At 34.1% G+C, this 20,065-nt stretch overlaps 2 protein-coding genes across 2 annotated transcripts; both read right to left on the reverse strand.

Moving 5' to 3' along the window:
• Positions 1 to 3,192: 3,192 nt before the first annotated feature.
• On the reverse strand, positions 3,193 to 12,329 carry LOC123227486. Its single transcript, XM_044652310.1, has 8 exons — positions 11,846 to 12,329; positions 10,886 to 11,254; positions 10,527 to 10,786; positions 7,991 to 8,132; positions 7,268 to 7,639; positions 7,035 to 7,166; positions 5,911 to 6,039; positions 3,193 to 5,797 (listed from the first exon to the last, which is right to left on the reverse strand). Exons 1-8 carry the CDS (start codon positions 11,963 to 11,965, stop codon positions 3,497 to 3,499), a joined length of 3,825 nt encoding a protein of 1,274 aa, XP_044508245.1. The 5' UTR covers positions 11,966 to 12,329; the 3' UTR covers positions 3,193 to 3,496.
• Positions 12,330 to 16,512: 4,183 nt separating this feature from the next.
• LOC123227317 (probable protein kinase At2g41970) lies at positions 16,513 to 19,856 on the reverse strand. Its single transcript, XM_044652079.1, has 8 exons — positions 19,660 to 19,856; positions 19,143 to 19,332; positions 18,476 to 18,729; positions 18,264 to 18,390; positions 17,901 to 18,174; positions 17,508 to 17,640; positions 17,337 to 17,423; positions 16,513 to 16,824 (listed from the first exon to the last, which is right to left on the reverse strand). Exons 2-8 carry the CDS (start codon positions 19,231 to 19,233, stop codon positions 16,711 to 16,713), a joined length of 1,080 nt encoding a protein of 359 aa, XP_044508014.1. The 5' UTR covers positions 19,234 to 19,332; positions 19,660 to 19,856; the 3' UTR covers positions 16,513 to 16,710.
• Positions 19,857 to 20,065: the final 209 nt, after the last annotated feature.

Below are 20,065 nucleotides of genomic sequence, written 5' to 3' on the forward strand. Positions count from 1 at the left end.
TTTCACTATCTTATGGAGTTCTTGGGTGAGTATTACTATCAGTCAATGTCCTGACGACTCTATCGATGAGTGATATGCAACAAGTAAAAAGTTTATCATCAAATGATCCATCACCATTTAAAGGGTAAAAATACCCTAATAACTAACATAATCCTAAAAGGAGTGAATAAGATTATAAAAACCTAAATCACAAACTCAAACTTTCTCACAAGAATAAGTAATATAATGTAAACATGCAGGTATAAACACAGAGTAAAGAGAAAGTGATGGAGATACTTAAGATTTATAGTGGTTTGAAATTTTTTGACACAAGCCTTCTACATTCACTTTTTTAATCAACCGACTTGAAGTTTCACTCATAAAGAATCTTTTATTTACAATAGTTATCGAGGATTTTGTCTAATTATACTAGTTAACAATTACATGAGATTTTGCTCTACAATAGTTATATAAGTATTTGCTCAAGTTGATAGAATATAGAAATGTGTTAAGTAAATGCCTCTACAAGGGCATATGACAAAGATTAGGGACAATAATTCTCTCAAAGATATAAGATACAAGCTTTAAAGAGTGAGAATTGAGGAGAAAAAGAGTATAGCTTTTACAAGTATTCTCTAACCTTTCCCAACTCAAAATGGCTTGTATTTATTATGTTTTGTCACACGCACACTATGTTATAGTTTATGTTTATTTGATAAATATCTTTTGCACACTCATAAATGGATGGAGATTGAATATTATTATGACGGATATAATATTAAGGATATTTATGTGATAGTTTTGTTTTTGATTTCGCTTGAATTAGTCTATTATGCATGCTTGTTAATTAAGAGTTAAGTAGTATCTAGATACATATTCTCCTCGGTGAGTGGTTTTCTAGATAGGGGTGTTAGAGTGTTACACACAACCTTCCAACTTTGTCACCTTTGCACACCATCAACATTGTTCATGGTTGCATCAAATTCGATCTACCCTTTGTTGACTTGAAACTTTATATTAAAAACCAATCTCCAAAGCAAACCTCTTGAATATATCTTGCAATATGTCTTTATTCTTGAAGATATCGATCACTCTAAACCTCTTACACCACTTATCGAACCATCAGTAATAGGTGATGTTAGCTAGTTAGAGAAATGAGGTAGCCAATGCATTGAATTAGGGATTGCTTGATTCTTCATTGTAGCAAATTGTGGTTGATAAGTTATGGTCTTAGGTGTTACATGGACAATAATTGGACTTGGACGTTGAAATACCAATGCCTTCAAGACACTAAGTAATATTCAATGTCTTGTCGAATCAGGTATTTTGATAGAGATATCATCCATTTCATGACTATGATCAAAAACACCCCATCTCAAAGTTCATCATTTCTATCCATGTACCCAATCCTCTATGACAATAACTCTAAGTCAGGAACATAAGTGAGACTACCTTCATCAACATTAACATTAGTTTTACCCTCTTCATACAAATATTGGAAGTTGATATTGGCTCTAACAACATAACAATATTGCTCCCCTTGCAAAGGTTTAGAAGGTTTGCTAGTCATATTTATCCCCTTGTTGCACATGTTACCTTCATTATCAAGTTTATATGCTTTAAAAATAAAACTAGAGATGCTTATTTTTAGAGAAACCGTTATAAATAGATAATCAAGTTGTATCGTCTTTTTAGTAGAGGCTACAGTAAATGCAATATCGTTATTATCTTCAATGTCACCAAACATCTTATTTATGACATTTTTAGCCCCTTAGCTTCTAAATTTTATAGTTTTTCATAAACCCCCTTATATTTAAAATTTGCGCCCCCCCCCCCCCCCCCCCCCCCCCCCCCCCCCCCACAAAATCATTTGAAGTTTAGTGTAATAGTATGAAGCTTAATGTAATAAGTTAAAACTTTCAAAATTTCAACTAACTCATGAACATTTGTCAACATTGCCACATTTCTGATTTTAATACATGAATTTAACCATCTTTATTAGTTGAATTTGTGTTTCAATGACAGATTTTAGAGATGATATTGCAAGATAATAAAAATGATACTTGGCGTTGAAGGATTTTAGTGTTTTGCTAGAAGGTTAAGCATACGATCAAAATTGTATTTAATTTAGTTGTCTGGCGATTCCGCTATAGGCCTGAACCTTTTGACTAATTTTGTAACCCCCTAAAAATTTGATTATTTTAATTTATTACCCCGTGAATAAATGATATTTTTCTGAAGTAGTGTGAATCTTTAATGAAAAATGGCGTCAGACTGTATCTGAGATGTTCAATTTGAATATCTAACTTGAATTTGGAAAACAAATGTGTTCTAATTTGCATGTGAATACATGCAAATCCAATCATGCTCTATTTCTGCAGAGAACTCCGTTCCAACCTTTGAGTGACTACTTCTATTTAATGTTTTTAAAACTGGATCGGTGATCAACCGATTGTCTTACTGATTCATAGTTTAATCGGTTCAATCAGAGAATAATAAAAAAAAGTAATCAAATTACTCAAAATAATTCAAATTAAAAAAAATTCAAAAGTCAAACCCAATTTTTGACCGGTTTATCCAGTTAAACCCGGTTTTTTACCAGATTTGATCAAGTCAATAGCAAAATCAGTTTTTTATATTAATCGGATCGAACTTGAAGCCAATTTCCAGTTCAACTAGTTAAACTGACCGGTCCGATCCGGTTTTCAAATGATTGCTTCTATTGTGTTCTCCTTACATAAGAAAAAAAAAACACAGATCTAGACAGTATTTCAAAAGATTTATTCCAAATGACATGTCATATCTTCTGTAAAATTATTAACCACCTGGGCTGCCTGCTCAAAAGCTCACTAACCAATTCCATTCATAAACCATGATTCTGTTCAATAGGTATCCACTTTGTACCAATTTCTAATATCTATATTCACATGCTTGTACTTGGACATTAAGAGGATCTTAAAATGGGGGGAAAAAAAGCACTGCACAATCAAATAGAACAAGAGAAAATTGGCTAGATTAATGTTTAAACACCAGAACAACCTAAAATTCACTCTATGATCTGCTGTGATTCTAGCTTGCGTGAGGGTGTCCTGAAAACCAAATAACTGGTTTAAAATATTAATTGTATTCAATACGAATCCAAGTTTAATCCCTAGATAACAACAGTATAGAAAGGAATGACTAAGACTGAATTTGTAGTGATGAACAAAAAAGTAATACCAAACAAATTCTTCATTAGTTGAAAAACAACTGACCTCATACAGAAACCTCCCAAACATTTTTATAGCAATCTCCAACTTTCCTTTAATCAATATTAATAAAACAATTAGACAACTTGACAGCAATCACCAGAAGAAAAATAAAAACTATAAGCTAAAATTGGAATATTTCAGAAGATTATTATTGTTCTTTTTTTTTTTCCTCAACCACCAAGTATCTCAACCTTTGGTATCACCAAACAAGAAGATAGGGACTAAATTCCCAAACAGCCACCACACACCTCATTCTCACTAGCATATTACAAGAATGGAAACCTTATACCATTAGTTGCCGCAAACAAATTGTATTCATCAATAGTGGTCTCTTTCTTGCAAGCATGATCATTCTTGACATGATCTACTGAAAATTGTGAAGAGAAGTTCCCGACAATCTCATCTTTCGAAGGCATGGAATTTAGTTTACATCCAGTTGAAAGAGCTACCGGTCCACCAAAATGAAACAAGGAAAAGTTGTCATTACCCAATTTATCAAAATCATCACTTTGCCCGCCCTCTGCATTTGCTGATGCATCACTTAGACGTGACCTAGTTGGAGAAGCTCTTTTTATATTTGCATCATTCAAAGCTTCTTGTGCTACACCTGCCTTGGAAAAATGAGTTTGCTCATCCAAGTCATTGGCTTTGGTGACTGACTGATAAAGAGGTACCAGACTAGGATTAAACACAGGAGTGGGTACATGCGGCAGACCACCATATTGCATGCACATGCGTGAGTTTCCATTTAAGCCATAGCTGAGAGGGCCAGCATACAAATAGTGGTTGGTATGAAGGAAAGGCATTAATCCATTTGCTGGAGCAGCTGACCATGGAACTGGATTTTGATGGTAGTAGCCCATTGTTGAAGAAGGCTGAAATACTGAAAATTGCACATTTTGATTATGCAGTGGCTGGAAAACACCTTGACGTTCAGAATCCATGCTAACATTAGACATTCCATTATCAGGATTTTGGGAAGTTTTTGTCAGCAAATTTCGCTGAAATTTAGTCCCCATACTTTGAGGTGGAAGTCCGTTCAAAGGCCTGCTTATTAAATTCTCCACTCCATTTGTACACTGTTTTTTCTCCACCTCAACTTCACGACATTCAGAGAAAACATTTTGAATGCAGTCTGAAGCATCTCTTCCTTCTGACTGTTGACTGGCATCTTCTGAGTCTGATGTTGATGATGATTCCAGATTTCCATGGTTTGAAGAGACCGTATTGCAATCCCCCTCACTAAGGCATGAGGAACAGTTATCTGAATTGGATGTGCTACTCGTGTTGGGATCAGAAATTCCAGTCGAGGTAGAGTTTCTACTATGACATAATCCAGCTTCTGTTGAATAGCAAGAATCCTTTGCTTCCAAATGAAATCCATTTTGGCAGCTTTCATCAGTTGAAAGGCTAGAGTCCCTTGATTTCTTCAAGTTAACAATCTTATGATCGTTTTGATGCAAACTTCCATTAGCCTTGCTAGAATATGTTTCAGCAGATGACATTACAAGGTTATTCTCATGTTCAAGTCCTTCACCTTTGAAGGTAGTTGTCCTCAAGGTAACATCCGAATCTGAGTTGCTGCGGGAGTACTTCTTCTGCAATTCCATGGGCTCCCAAACTTTCTTGGAATATAGTGAATCTCGGCTGGATGAACTATTTACCATAATTATTTTGCTTTTGGATCTTCCAGAAATATCACGCATGTAATCTATTTGATTATGCTTGTTACCACGATAGAATTGTTTGGACATATCCAATACAGATTCAGACTTACTGACAGACTTGGGCTCTCGGCCTACTTTAGTTGAAGAAACATGAGGCTCAACCTTTGCTCGATATTCATTATGTTGACTACAGCTACAAGAATGGTCATATCTGTCACCTGTCCTGTTATTGGAACAATGAACCTTCTCATTATACTTCACACCGCAATTTCTATGACTGGATTTTGAGGTGTTTATCCACAACTGCCGATTCAATCCATTGCAGCCCCGAAGAGTCTCATAATTATCATTGCGATATCTAGTCTCAGATCTATTGACCATACAACCACTTTCAGAAACGGTTGCAAATCTACGCCTCTCAGACCACTTCAACAGTGAATCAAGTTGAGCTTCTTTTCGGAATTTTAATCTCCGACGAGAAAACTTTGATTGTTCCATTTGAAAAGAGCCATTCCCATCTTTGGCACTCATAACTTCTCCATCAGGGCGATCATAACAGCAATTTTCTATTTGCAAAGTGCAACACCCATTTGAATACTGTTCATGTGAAATCCCGGGAGATCCAGGCCTGGACAGAATATCACCTGTTTCACTCACCGTGTCCCTGCAGCTAATAGCATTACTTGGCTCTTCATCAACGCTAGGTAATGATTCATCCTTTAAGGCATCAGAATGAATGGGACTATGATCTGAGGCACCATATTTTTTTTCTTTATCCCTTTCTTTTCCTTTCAATCTTTCCTTTCTTCTGAGCTTTTTCTCTCTTTCTTTCATTCTTCTCCTCTCTTTGCGCTCTTCTTCTTCCCGCTTTTCTTTCTCTTCTTCCTCGAGAAGTTTCGTCTGCAGGGAAAAATACAGAGGCCTCAGAAATATTTTGCACAAACAGGAAATGGCTCCCAATTTTTATACCTAGAACATAAATCTTTATGCTAAGTTATCACAAATACTGAGACCTGCTTTTCTAATGTGATAATCTCCTTGCATGCAACATGAACGCGTTCTTCCAGCAGTTTTATTGCAAGACAAACAAAGATGCTGTGAGCATTTTGGCGTGCTGTTCCTTCTCTAAAGGCTTTTTCAACCTGAAAAAAGAATATATCATGAGTATGTTTCATAATAGTACAATTGCATTTGCACATTCAAAAATAAAATAAGAATTAACAACATGATTCCACCAGCTTCATTAGTTCTGGGCAGCCCAGATTGCATAAAATTTTGTTATGCCAACACTACAGCAATACAGACAAAACGTATTACTCTAATAACCAAAATTCAATTGTTTGCCACAACAAAATGAAATGTCCGCAGGGTCAGCAGCACATTCTCCAGGTTTACTCAAGTTATTTTCCTCAGAGGCAAGGCATTCAAAACTTGGTTCCTCCTTAACGAGGCATTGCTAATTCATTCTTACGCCTATCAATAAAGGTTATAACTTGGTAAACAGAAAAGGTTGGCTATTAATAAGAACAGTAAAAGCAAATTATGCTTATAAGAAACTGCATAATAAAACAAAGCAATCTTTACTGAGTTAGAGACACCAGAAGATAATTCAGATAAAAACCAAAAACTTAACTCAACATGACTTTAACACAGAGCAACACTATCAGTCTCAATAGTCCACTGCATTATCCTAATACAGAAGTCTATCATATGCCTAGTAGTGGTTCAAACAAACCAGAGCATTGACCTAAAAATCTTCAGTAATGTATTTATAACAATGAAAAGCATACAGCAACCACAAAAGCACAAGAATATCAATATAATGAACATGCATGCCCCTAAAAAATTGTGGTTGCAGAAACTCTCAATATGCCTAGTAGCAGCTCAAACAAACCAGAGAATTATTTACTTAAAAAAAACTTCAGTAATGCATTGAAAACAATGTAAAGCATATTGCAACCAACATCAATATAATGAACATGCCTGCTCCTTAAAAATTACAGTTGCACCATCTAGAAGAAATTCTCGCTATGCCTAGTAGCGGCTCAAACAAACCAGAGCATTATTAACTTAAAAATTCTTCAGTAATACATTCAAAACAACAGAAAGCACAAGAATATCAATATAATGAACATGCCTGCTCTTTAAAAATTACAGTTGCAGCATCTAGAAGAAACTCTCGAGCAAGTTCAGGACTCTTTGCATGCTTTTGAGGACGGGAGCATTCTCCATCCAGTTCATTTCCATCTTTGTCCATGGAATCATCATCCTGAAATTGCAAAACAGATTGAGAGCTATACCCTTCAAGTAACACACTCCTAATTAATATAAAAAACAGTTAGTTAATCAGCTTTAATAGAACCAAACTACCTCTTCTTCCTCAGCCTCTTCCGCATGCTCAAAAAACCTTCTAATACTTTCCCCTCTTGTAATTGTAACAAATCCATCACCAACTACAAGCCTGCCATGCACACACTGTTGGCCATTTAATGCATGAGCTTTTACAGAAAGCTCAGTACAGCGGCCATCTAATTTCCAAGCCTTCAGGTTAATAAAGCATGCACTCAGACCACTGAGATCCAAACCACTGACTTGAACACTTCCATTCACGCCAACATTTTCAAATTCAAGAATGTCAGATTTTCCCTCTCCAGTTCCAACTGCCCATTCAAAGTGATGGTATGCTCCAATGGTGTCAGAAAAAGTGTGGCTCCAGTCAGCCTGTACTGTGTCATCAGATACCTGTGATGTAGTCAACAAAAACTTGATCAAGATAAACTAAAACAACCAATGTATAGAAAGAAACATACTCAATTCACTCTCCAAAAAAATAAAAGGCTCTTAAATCAGCTCAAATGTAAATTGACAACACTGCTCTCAACTTATCAACTTTAATATAATGAGTTAACATTTCAACAAGGATACTTTATCAAATGTATATTAGGTATTTGCAAAGTCTTTGAGGACTGAATTAATCAATTTCCATATCAGAGTTATAATATTAACCTTTATAGTTCAAATAATTGGATCAGAAGTCATGAGAAACCAAAGCATTTAAACTGTCAGCAGGGAGAAAAAAAATGGGTGAATAACCTCATATTGAAAGGCTGTATCAGCTACACAAAACCAACTAGTGCAGCGAGGTTCTCTCCTCATGCGCTTCAATTCCTTTAGCTCCTTAAATTCCCGAATAACATTTCTTCTACAATCTCTGCAAAACCTCTTGCTGTCAAACCTGTAAAATGAACATCAATTCTTTTAGCAGAAGCAGACATCTTATAAGACAACCTTATGAAACCATACATCAGCATAAGCATTAAGAGAACATGTTTGAGGAAAAAAAAAAAGCTATGAACAGCCACACAAAAATATGCAATGCAACAAGATTTCGTGCAAGTTAATCTAGAAGACAACAAAACTAACTAAGCACCATTGCACCAACACAAGGAGTTAACTAATTTCATGTCAGGTACAGGAACTAACAAAGTTTTGTATACTAAAGTATCTACCATTAAAATGACTACTATAGGAATTAACAGGTAGCTATGACAAAAATTTACTTGATAACAAAAAGTTGTTCAAGAAGGGAAAAAAAAGAAGAATAAAAAGAAATAGTAGCATTCGGTCCACAAAATATACATAACACAATTTACGCAACGCAACACACATACATTGTTGACCAATTAACTTATAATTGCAGCAATCAATTGAAAAAGAAGGTGCAATGGAGTAAAATCATATAATGCTTTGAGTAGATCTTTAGATATTCAGTGGTGTCATGTGAATGAAGGAGGTCATGGTAAACCTTCAGCAACTAAGGTTTATCATGTCATATATTCTAATAGCACTTAGGACTGCAAGTTTCTATCTCCTTCATGTCCCTCTTTGCGCACGTTTCTCCCTTTAAAGCCTCAACTCAATACACATTCCTTAAAAATGTTTTCTTCTGTAAATCATATCTTTGTTAGACTACAAATATCACCTCTGGTGTGATTCACACATTTTCCTAGATGCTTTAATATAAACTCTATTTAAGCCAGTGATGCCACCCCTTTGTCCATATACCTAGAATGACAATAGTATTCTTTATAACGCCCTAATTTCTTCATATGCAGCATGTTGGTCCATCAGCATGTTGGAAATTATGGAAAACCAACTATAGCTAGAATAAAAACAACCAAAAATAGTGATGTTGGAAATCGATAAAAGTAGGTCAAATGGATAAGTGAAACCAAATATTTTATACAGCTTCTATATTCAGGAAAACTGATGCATGTCCTCATCTTTATTTGGAAAATTATAGAAATTAAGATCTTCTTTATCTACCAATTTTGATCTAATTTCAATAAATCATTCTGCACATCAACGATCTCAAACCTTTTGTCTCTCCATTGTTACCTCACAATCCTTAGATTTTCACAATTACACAAAGCCATCATGAACAAACTAAAGTAACCAAACTTCATTTACCTTTCATAGTTCATTTCCCAAGGCACAGACATTGCATCATAGAACTTTATTTTCCACTATATCAAAAATGGGTCCTACATTTAGGTACATTGGGAGGAAAGTGACATCAAAGTATTTAAATTAGAGATCAAAAACAAGAGAATCCACATTAACTAATGATACTCACAGGGCAGCAAAACTGTAATATAAAATTAAATATGACATTGAAAAAACCTTCATGTTTATCAAACATTTTCCTTTTGAATAAAATAGTGGTCACCTAACCTGCAGTCTCTTGTCATTACTAATCACATATCCTTAAACAGATGCAATCCATCATTTTTTAAAATGACAGCAGTTTCTTTCTAAAAAACTTAAGAAATATAAATCCAAAGTACTAAAGTTAAATTTCTTTCTAAAGTAATACAAAAGCTATCTGCCACTTAGTAAACTTCATGGATATCAGCTGACATCCATTACCGATGAATTCAAAGTGATAAATTCATCACCAGGCTTTGGACCAAGCCAAATTACAGGCCACAAAAATCATAAAAGATGAAGCCTGTCCAAAAAAATTGAGAATAAATTTTCCCTACATTAACAGACTTTTCAGAATGCTTGCATGATGCAGCTTCTGTGTAGACAAAATTAGTATTCTTCCATTGGAGTTCACAAAATTGCAATTATCCACCAGATCTGTCAATTCATGTTAAACAAAATTTCCCATAATAGCACATTATGGGATCCATTCCATTCAATCTGAGGCAGGCAGTTTTTCACTTTTTCACTGCATGCCTAACTCATAATGTTTGCTTTAATAAGGTTGTCCATCCATTTCAGCAGTATATTTGAAGCTAGGAACATTAGGTTTTCACAGAATAAATTTGTTATAATAAGCTTGTAACAAAGAAGCGCAAACTTTTTTAGAGAAAATAGCATGGGAAAGTATCTAAGCCTTCTAAGAAAGGATAACGAAAAATTGATTTACTCTATGCAGACACATAAATTTATGATGTCTTCTCCATCAGCTTGACCGGTATAACAGTTTCCACCATAAACTTTTATCTCATCACTCCAATAAAAAAGATGGTCCAACTACCAATCAGGTCTTATACCAATATTCCACCAAATTTTGAATCAAATACTAAATATTACAAACAAACATGTAGCTAAAACACACCTGTACATAAGCCTCTCAATAAAATCCTCTTCCTTCATCCTTAAAAGAGATTGCCGAGTTTCTTCCCCAAGAGCAGACCAGAAATCCACTAATGTGTCACAAGATAGCCTGGCAGTATGCAATGCACATGTTTCTCTTGTTCCATGTACCCTACCAAAACTCGCCATTCCTTGACTTATCCAACCCCGTCCTCCACCACCACAGGCATCAGGATAAAGCAATTCCCGCTCCCGTTCCCTTGCACGAGCACTATCAAAGACCTGATAAGATAAAAACTTTAGCAACACCAACCACATGCATAGATGCAAAATACCTGCATGCAGAAGAAAATTTGCTAGACAAAACTTATTAGAACTAACATTTTGCAGTCCCTTGAGAGACTTTGAACACAAATAGCAGTCCAAGAGTGTTAATGATCCATCACGGGTTGTGATTAGACCACCCCAGGGATGGACTGATGGATCTTGAATGTCAATTTGGCACCCATTTTTCAAAGTTGATCCACTGTCATTTTGATTTTTTGATGCTGCAGTCCTGTTGCTAGGAATCTGTGCAACTGTTCCATCCTGCTGCATAGACTTTCCATACATAACAATCTGCAGAAAACCTTCTAGCAGCAGTCCATTGCATCGCGAACAATACATGTTCTTTCGAGCTTGCTCAAAGAGGGTCTGCTTATCAATCCTAAGGAGCTCCTGCCTTGCTTGCAGTGAAAGGTCACTCCAGAACTAAGTACATATCACCAAATTAGCAATTTTATTCATGAGTTGCATAAAAAAATTGAAAACCTAACATATTCAAAACATGTCATACCAATACAAATACTAAAATTTTTAACCCATACTCGATATGTCTAGCAAAAATGATGTCATTAAATGATATAAACAACTAGAGAACATTTTGCATCAATTTTCAAAACAACTGCATCAAATTCCATCACAAAAATTATTACTCACATGAAATTGCAATATGACACGAAAACACAACCTAATTGATGCACACTCACTAAAATGGAAAATGATATTGCTATTATCAACCCACTTTTACATATTATCAACCCTCTATAGCCATCACTATATCAGAGAGAACACAATAATACAATAAACTACACTACTTGGATCTAACTAATAAAATACTTAAAGTTCCATCAAGGCAAAACCACAGAACAAATAAATTTCACCTCATGATCCAATCAGAACTCAATCAACCCAATCCACTTCAAAAAAAACCCATATGAATACAATGATCTAATTCATTTTTCGTCCAATAAACACAAACCCAATGACAAAAATATCTAAAAACAAAAAAAAATCTAGTACCTTCAGCAGCTGATTGTACCCAACATCGTCGCTGTGTTTCGACCAGAACCCATTGGCCGAAACCGAGTAAGCATTACTAAATTGTTCGTTGTTTCTCTGCGTCTGCGCTAACCCCGGCATAATTTTTCTTTAAATTCAATTTAAACTCATAAAATTCAATTCATTCACCAAAATTATTAATTCCATTCATTCCCTTGTGGCTGCAACGGTATGACGATCAAGCATCGATCCCAAGCGGATCGTTCCTCTGAGAACTTCACGAAATGGGGTGAAATAAAAAGCGAAAGTGAATCGAACCACGCCAATGAGATTGAAGATCGATTTCGGATCGAAATGGGTCGGAATCTAATTGGACAAACAAGCAAGAGATTGGAAATGGCGAAAAGGGGTCAAGTTTCTGAGAGGTTTTTGTGATGATGATGATGATGAGATTTGGAGCTGCGTTTATATTTGTAGCGAGAGAGAATGAAAAAGAGAGGGGCCTGGTAATTGTAAATGTAACATGGTCATAAAAGAGAAATCCTCATGTTTTTTTTTTTTTTTCAAACTCCTTTTATATTTTTATTATTACAATTTTACCTTTTTCGTCGCCACCATTAATCATATATGAGTAATATTAGTTACATATATATCATATCTAAAGTTTGATGTAAACAAATTTAATAAACAAGGAATATATAAGAAATAAATTAAGATAAATAGAAAAATAAAACATAGAATTTTTTCATGTAAACAAAAAGAAATATGTTTATTTTTCAATTAAATAATAAGTTATATAAAAAATGTTTTAGAAAAAAATATTAATAATAAAAAAATAATTTTTAAAAAATTATTAATTAAATAATTTCATATTTAACATCATGAAAAAAAATTTAATATATTATTAATATAGAAAATATTTTATATAAAAACAAAATTTTAATATAAAATATGTTAATTTAATCAAATATAACACTAATCTATAACAAATCATCCTTGGCAATTATGTTAATTAAACTCTTAGTATTATTTTATTATTGTCAACCAAATAAAATAATTATTTTTATAAAATTTCTATAGGGTATTTTAAGTAATAAAAGAGTGAAATTGCAAGTATAAGAAAAAGGGTTTAAATTTATTCTAACAATATTTCAAAACTAAATTTTTTATTTATCTAATATAATAGTTATAGGGTTACTAGATTTAGAATTTCACATATTTGATATAATCGGTTTAACTTTAAAGAGATAATTCGACTCAAATAAGATTTTCTCGTTATCAAAAAAAAATTATTTACACATACTAAAATTTGCCAAACATAGTTAGTAATCTTCTAGATGCTATAAATTTATGGTAATATTTTAATTTTAGTAAAACAAGAAAAAAACCAAAACAAATGCATCTATAATGCTACATGTACGTATTTTTAGTACATAATTAAATATATACATGATATGTCATTATCTGATTGAGTGTTACATATTATTAATTCAAAATAATTAAATCACGTGATGACATATCATTTGTATATTCAACTATATATTCAAAAATATATACACATAATTTTATTGTAATAATAATATTAATTACTTACCATATCATTTTGTTTATGTAAATAAGAAATTTATATGGTAATGAAATCTAATATAAAACAACCATATAAATCCATTGTTCACTCGGAGTAATACTATATATATATGTTTTGGATACATAAATAAATATATATTTATATGTGTTATCATGTGATTAAATATTATTTTATTCTTAATTCAAAATCATTAAACTATATGATAACACATATAAATATATATTTATTTGTGAACTTAAAATAGATACTTATAATTTTATTGGTTTACTGGCCTTGACTCCTAATTATCTTAGTGTTATATGCACATGTCAGCACTATATAGTATGATCAATATTACTTGAGAATAAGAATTCATAACACAATATTGAGCAATTGATTATAAGTAGTGAAAGACAGATAGATATAATACAGAGAGATCAAAATTGAATAGAAATTAAAATATAGAAGTCGATTAAAAAATGTTGAAATTTAAAAAGGATCGGTATAAAAATTTAGAAATTATTTTAATATTTTAAATATATTAAATTAATAATTTTTCGAGACTAAAGACGTATTTGAAATACTCATATTTCATAAAAAAGATAACTCAAAATTTTCAATCTCAAAATGGATCAAGTGACCCTCCTTAACTCTATTTGAGTCACATGATTTTTTGGGTCTTACGAGATATTATTGGAAGTTCATCCGAGATTATGAACAAATTAAAAATTTCTAAACATCAATGTTAAAAAATAATAAATTTTTTTTTACCAAGGTCGCCACCAAGGAATTTGATCTCTTGAAGCAAGTGTTGTCCTCCTCTCCTGTTTTGTCATTACCTGATTTCTCTCAACCATTTGCAATTGGTGCAGTCCTAATGCAAAATCAACATCCATTTCCTTCATCAGTCAAGCCTTGTATGGAAAATACTTATTTTTCCACTTAGGAGAAGGAATTATTATCTCTTGTCCTTGTCGTCCAAAAGTGGCAGCCTACCTTAATGGGGTGGAAGTTCATGGTGCATACAAATCAACAATACATCCTGGAGCAATAGGTCGGCATACTAGCCCAACAGAAATGGATTATGAAACTATTGAGTTACAATTTTATTGTAGAATATAAGAAGGGAAAGTCTAATATTGTGTTGATGCTGTCTCAAAACGAGTATTTTAGTCGTTTTTGTGTGATTCCAAGTCACTGAAGGGAAGCTAGTTCCTTGCAAATATTCCTTAGCATTTTGTTTTATAAGGGACGGGTGGTCTTCCACTGTGGCCTGCTTGTTCTCTGATAACATTTTCAAATTGCACGGCCTCCCTAAGTCGATCATCTCCGATCATGACAAAGTATTTATCAGCAACTTTAGGCAGTAGGTTTTTACTTTGCATGGGGTGGTTCACCTTAAATTGTCCCCGACATACCATCCTCAAACTGATGATCAGTCTAAGGTTGTTAACCGTTGTTTAGACAACTATTTGTGTTATTTTGTAAGCTTTCAACCTTTGCAATGGGTGAGGTGGTTGTCATTTGCTGAATTTTGGCATAATACAAACATAAATTCTTCTACAGGGTTCTCTCCCTTTGAGGTCTTACATGGCATTAAGCCATCAAGACTTCTATCATATGTACACGACATTAGTGCTCTGGAAGAAGTTGATTGTCTTCTCTCCACCCGTGATCCTGTTATAAAATTGCTTAAAGAAAATTTTAAGTTGTCACAAAATCGAATGAATCGACTGGCTAATTCCAAACGTCTTGAGTGCGAGTTTGTTGTGAGCGATATGTTGTACCTTCGCTTGCAGTCATACCAAAAGAGTTTTGTCCAGTTTCGATGGGTACTAAATTATCTCCATGTTATTTAGGCCTTTATGAGATCATTGCCCGTGTGGGGAAAGTTGCTTACAAGTTTCGATTGTTGGAAGGATCCTGAGTGCATTAAGTTTTCCATGTTTCATTGCTAAAACCGAAGGTCGGACAGAGGGATGTTACTCTGGTTGATTTGTCAGAACACACTAAGGGCTCGTGTTACCCCGGCTTGTTCAGATTCTTTCCAAGCAAAGTGTGAAACACGAGAAGTGCTACATTGCTGAATTGTTGATATAGTGGGAAGGACTGAGTGCAGTATATGCTACATGGGGTGATAAATGGTCACTATTAAAGAATTATCCAAAACTCAATCTTAGGGACAAGGTTGCTTGAAATGGAAGGAATTGATGAATGCCATGGTTATCATGGGTAGGATTTTGCTACGATACCAGCTGACATTCTTCCACAAAATCCACCCCTTCTGAAGCAGTTTATGGATGACGTCCACCAATTTTAACGTTCTATGAGTTTTGGATTTCAAAGGATGGAAGCCTGAACAGGGAATTATGACAGGATCAGATCATATCCCAATTATGGCAACATATTTCCAACACTCAAGAAAAGATCTAGGTTTCTTTTGACAAAGGCAGAAAAGAGCAACAGTTTGAGGTCGGCAACCGGGTTTATCTCAAGTTGCAATCATACGTGCGGCTCTCCAACTCAAGCTATCAGCCAAATATTTTGAGCCGCAGTAGATTACTAAACACGAAGGATTAGGATCCATGGCCTTCAAATTACTCTTGCCAGAGGGAAGGTCCATCCCTCATTCATGTTTCGTTAACTAAAGAAGCAGCCCAAGAACAACTTTATTATCATTTAAGTTGCTGGAGTTTAACAATGAAGTCAGTGAAGCAAATTTTCCTTATCGACCCTGCAGATGAGTTACTGATCTGTTATTGTTTTGCATGCGGGCTTCAGTTTGTTATTGCTCTGTTTTCTTATGGTGCACCACATAGAGCTTTAGGTCATTTAAATAGAAAGATGAATGAAATAGTCAAGCAATTTATTTTCCATACAGTATCTTATGGCTCATTAATATCTCTTTGAGAGCTTCTCACTGTAAGGATTCCTAAGACCGGCAGAGGCCGAGCTGAGAGCTCGACATTTTCAGGCAGACAATGATATCTCTTTTACATAATTATAAAAAATAAACTGATTATATACAAAGATTTAGAGAGTTGTATAAATATCACGAAAAATAAAACCAACAATTTGTCCTGATGCCTATGCAGCTATGCTAATAAAAATAGAAACCAAATTATGAAGTGACAAGTATAAATATTGCCAAAAAAAAAAAACATCAAAGCAAGAATTAGTCCTTGTCTAATAATAACATTAGAAGAAGGATCACAAGGCCTGGAGCTGGATTACAAGTGACTGCAGAAATAATTTGAATTTGGATTGCAAAACCTGAGGAAAGTTACTGACTGATTACATGAGTAAAATAGGAACAAGTCTATGGTCCTGCTGGTTTTGAGTTAAGAAGAGGCTGAAGAGCTTTCACAACAATTGTCATGTTTGGTCTAAAATCTGCTTCATATTGAACACAAAGTGCTGCAACTGCTGCAAGCTGAGCCATTCATAGACACACACAAAGGCTAGCCAATGTCAATAAATGGCTCAAAAGTGGCAACAAAATAGCATCTAAAAGTCATTTTAACAACAATGAAAGTTTTTGGTACAACATAGTGCAATACAACCAGCAATTGTGAAGATTCCATATCAGCACAAGTGAGATATACTTACTCTCTTATTGATTTGCTGCTGTTCCATCACTTGGTATGGAAGATTTTTCTAACAATGTGTTTTGGAATTTTTTAAGTTTCAACTTTCAAAGTGATGTATATCATTGCTCCAACCACCTAGACAAGAATCAATAGATTTCTCCTTGGGAGTAAAGGACTTCTTCCATGTTTGTTTAAATTGACTTATTTATTATACATGCAAATTAAATGAGACTAAATTCAATTTTATGATGTATAACGTTATTTTGATATTATGTTAAAACACCATTTGACTTGAAAAGTTAAAATTTGATATAACTAAATATGAATATCTAGTTTGATGAGAAGAGAAAATAACCTTGGCAATCGCCTTTGGTGGGTAATCACTATTTAGCTTAGGATCAACACATTGCTTCACCTTGTCTTCACTCAATCTTGGAGTAGCCTGCAGATTTTAAGTACAAATTAGATGCATAAATGAATATAAAAACACAACAAATTCATAAAACGTGCAGCTAAGAAAACACACCCAAGTAACAAGACTTTGTTGTCCTTTTGGCATGGTATGATCTACTGGCTTTCTTCCAGTCAATAGTTCTAAGAGAACCACTCCGAAACTATAAACATCACTTTTTTGCGTTATCTGTCCTGTCATGGCATACCTATCACAGAAGGAAAGAATTTTTAGAACCCAAAAGGAGAATAATGATAAATTGTTCGCCAAGATAAGAGAAGTTAAAAATTCGGCACATGATTAGGGGTTTTCATCACTTTGAATCTAACCGATTTTACCAATAACAAGACCAATATGATGTTTGAGTGAACATAATGCAACAAACTAGAAAGTAGTTCATAGTTTAGTCCTATCAGCAAATTGTAATTCAAGACTAGAAGCTAGTAGGCATGGAAAAATGAAGCTTACTCAGGAGCATGGTAACCAAAGGTGCCTAAAACTCTAGTAGAATGCAGTCGAGCTGCAGTGTCGGATGACTGATTTGTCAGGTTAAAATCAGCGATTTTAGACTTAAAATCATCAAAAAGTAAGACATTGCTTGATCTAACATCACGATGAACTATGGGAGGTTGAATCCTTTCGTGCAAATACTCTAGGCCTTTTGCTGCACCAAATGCAACTTTAACTCTCTGGTTCCAGCTTAGAACTGGACCAGGTTCGGCACCTTGTACACCCTTTCTCCCTGCACCACAAAATTACTCTTCAAGTGAACCAATTAACAATCAAACATGAAAGAATAAGCACTGAATTCAGTGATTTAGGCAAGCATACCATGTAATACATCATGTAAAGACCCCATTGTTGCGTATTCATATACCAAAATGCGGTTATTCGCCTCCGTACAATACCCCAACAACTCCAAAAAATGCTCATGTTTAAGCCTTGAAACTACTGACAACTACATAATAAATTAGAACAATTTGCATCAAAAACAAGTGTCAAATAGCCTCATTTTCCTGAGAAAAAAGTCCCCAAAGTCTTACTTGTGCTGCAAAATCTGAATCCGATTCTTCCGAGGAACCGGTGTCTAGCTTCTTTATTGCTGCAGGGCCAGTTTCTAACTTGGCATAGAATACTCGGCCATAAGATCCTTCACCAATCAAGGCCTTTGAACCAAAGTTGCTAGTCAGCCTATTTAACTCATCCAAAGGAACAGATGGAACTTCAATAGGCAAAACCTTTTGAGGAGCTCCAGTTTTCACCATATTGGAACTCCTTGGCTCTCCTCTCTGCCCACCTATCAAACAAAAAGGCAACAGTTCAAACATCATGATCATACTTTCAAATTTTGGCACATTTTCAATACATTAAAATACTGATATTGCAATTGCCTAATCCAATAAAATGTCTTCATTTTGGAATTCAGCAAAATGGGAATTACTGCACTAAGATCAATATACAGATACCAATAACTGCAGTGAAAACTATTAGATGAAGTAGCTTTCTCAGTAACTGTTCATTCTCGTTTGTATGTTCGTATGTATCCTACTAATCATATCATTCAGTATCATAGAATTTCCAAAAAATCAATAGTCTAAAAAAATTACTACAGTGAATGTTATTGAATACACCAATATTAGTACTAATTATTGTGAATAGTTTTTTCAATAATTATCATAAAAAAATGGAAAGAAATTTGGAAATAGTTACCAGCAGCATGTGGATTGCCTTTAGGTGGGGCTGTGTTTTGGCTGGCAGGGGGGCCTTGTTGCTCTTCCTCTGCATCTTGACAGCAGAACATATTTCAAGTTTTTGGTGCACCAATGTCAAAATCCCACGTAAAATTCACCCTCTTGATTTTTTGTTAAAAATTAACGACCAAATTCTCCTCCTGCAATTCCTGTACATCATCCATCTCAAACTCGAATTAATACATAGACAAATTAAAAGAATACCATAAAAACCAACTATAAAAATTTGTGGTTCTCAAGAAAACCTCAAAAAATAATACAATAACACATACATTAGTTAACACAATCAAAATATTGTCTTTCTTTGATAAATATAAAAAATAAATAAATAAATAAACTGGGGTCTTTCAATACAGTTGATACAATCAGAATTCAATCATTTTTTTCTATATTTTCAACGAGAAAAATCGACAAAAAATTATGAAAAAATAAAGATCTATAGGTAGGCAAATGAAAAGAAAGAAACAAAAACAGACCTAAAAATTAAGCCTGTGTGCGACGAAGAATGAAGAAGAAAACAATCTGTTTGTTGTTGTGTCTCCTCTAATGGCTCAGGTAATTTTGGCAACAAAATGTTTCTTTTCTTCTGTTTCGCGGGAAACTCGGATTGCTCAATTTAACCAATAAAACTTGTTCGTGCTCTCACGTTTCCACGTTACAAGTACTATCTACCTATTTTAATTTTTATTTATACAATGAAATTTTAATCCAATGGTCTGGATTTTCCATGATCGTCATCTGATTTTCTGGGTTGCTTTAAATGTCAACCTTTCGATCATTTAATCATGCAATTTCGTGGGGGCGTAATTTTGCTTATATAAGGGGATATTAATTTAACAATAAATTATGTGTATATATTTTTCAGTATATAACTAATATATA

This window comes from Mangifera indica, chromosome 10, assembly GCF_011075055.1.
Source record: "Mangifera indica cultivar Alphonso chromosome 10, CATAS_Mindica_2.1, whole genome shotgun sequence".
Lineage (NCBI taxonomy): Eukaryota > Viridiplantae > Streptophyta > Magnoliopsida > Sapindales > Anacardiaceae > Mangifera > Mangifera indica.

Excerpts from the sequence above, each read along its gene's own strand:
- LOC123227317 (XM_044652079.1), bottom strand. The coding sequence starts at position 19,233 with ATGTTCTGCTGTCAAGATGCAGAGGAAGAGCAACAAGGCCCCCCTGCC. Across the intron at positions 18,730-19,142 it reads AGGCAATCCACATGCTGCTG|GTGGGCAGAGAGGAGAGCCA; the intron begins GTAACTATTTCC and ends TTTGTTTGATAG. Across the intron at positions 16,825-17,336 it reads CACCAAAGGCGATTGCCAAG|CTTGCAGCAGTTGCAGCACT; the intron begins GTTATTTTCTCT and ends TGAATGGCTCAG.
- LOC123227486 (XM_044652310.1), bottom strand. The coding sequence starts at position 11,965 with ATGCCGGGGTTAGCGCAGACGCAGAGAAACAACGAACAATTTAGTAAT. Across the intron at positions 11,255-11,845 it reads GGTACAATCAGCTGCTGAAG|TTCTGGAGTGACCTTTCACT; the intron begins GTACTAGATTTT and ends ATATGTACTTAG. Across the intron at positions 5,798-5,910 it reads TTATCACATTAGAAAAGCAG|ACGAAACTTCTCGAGGAAGA; the intron begins GTCTCAGTATTT and ends TTTTCCCTGCAG.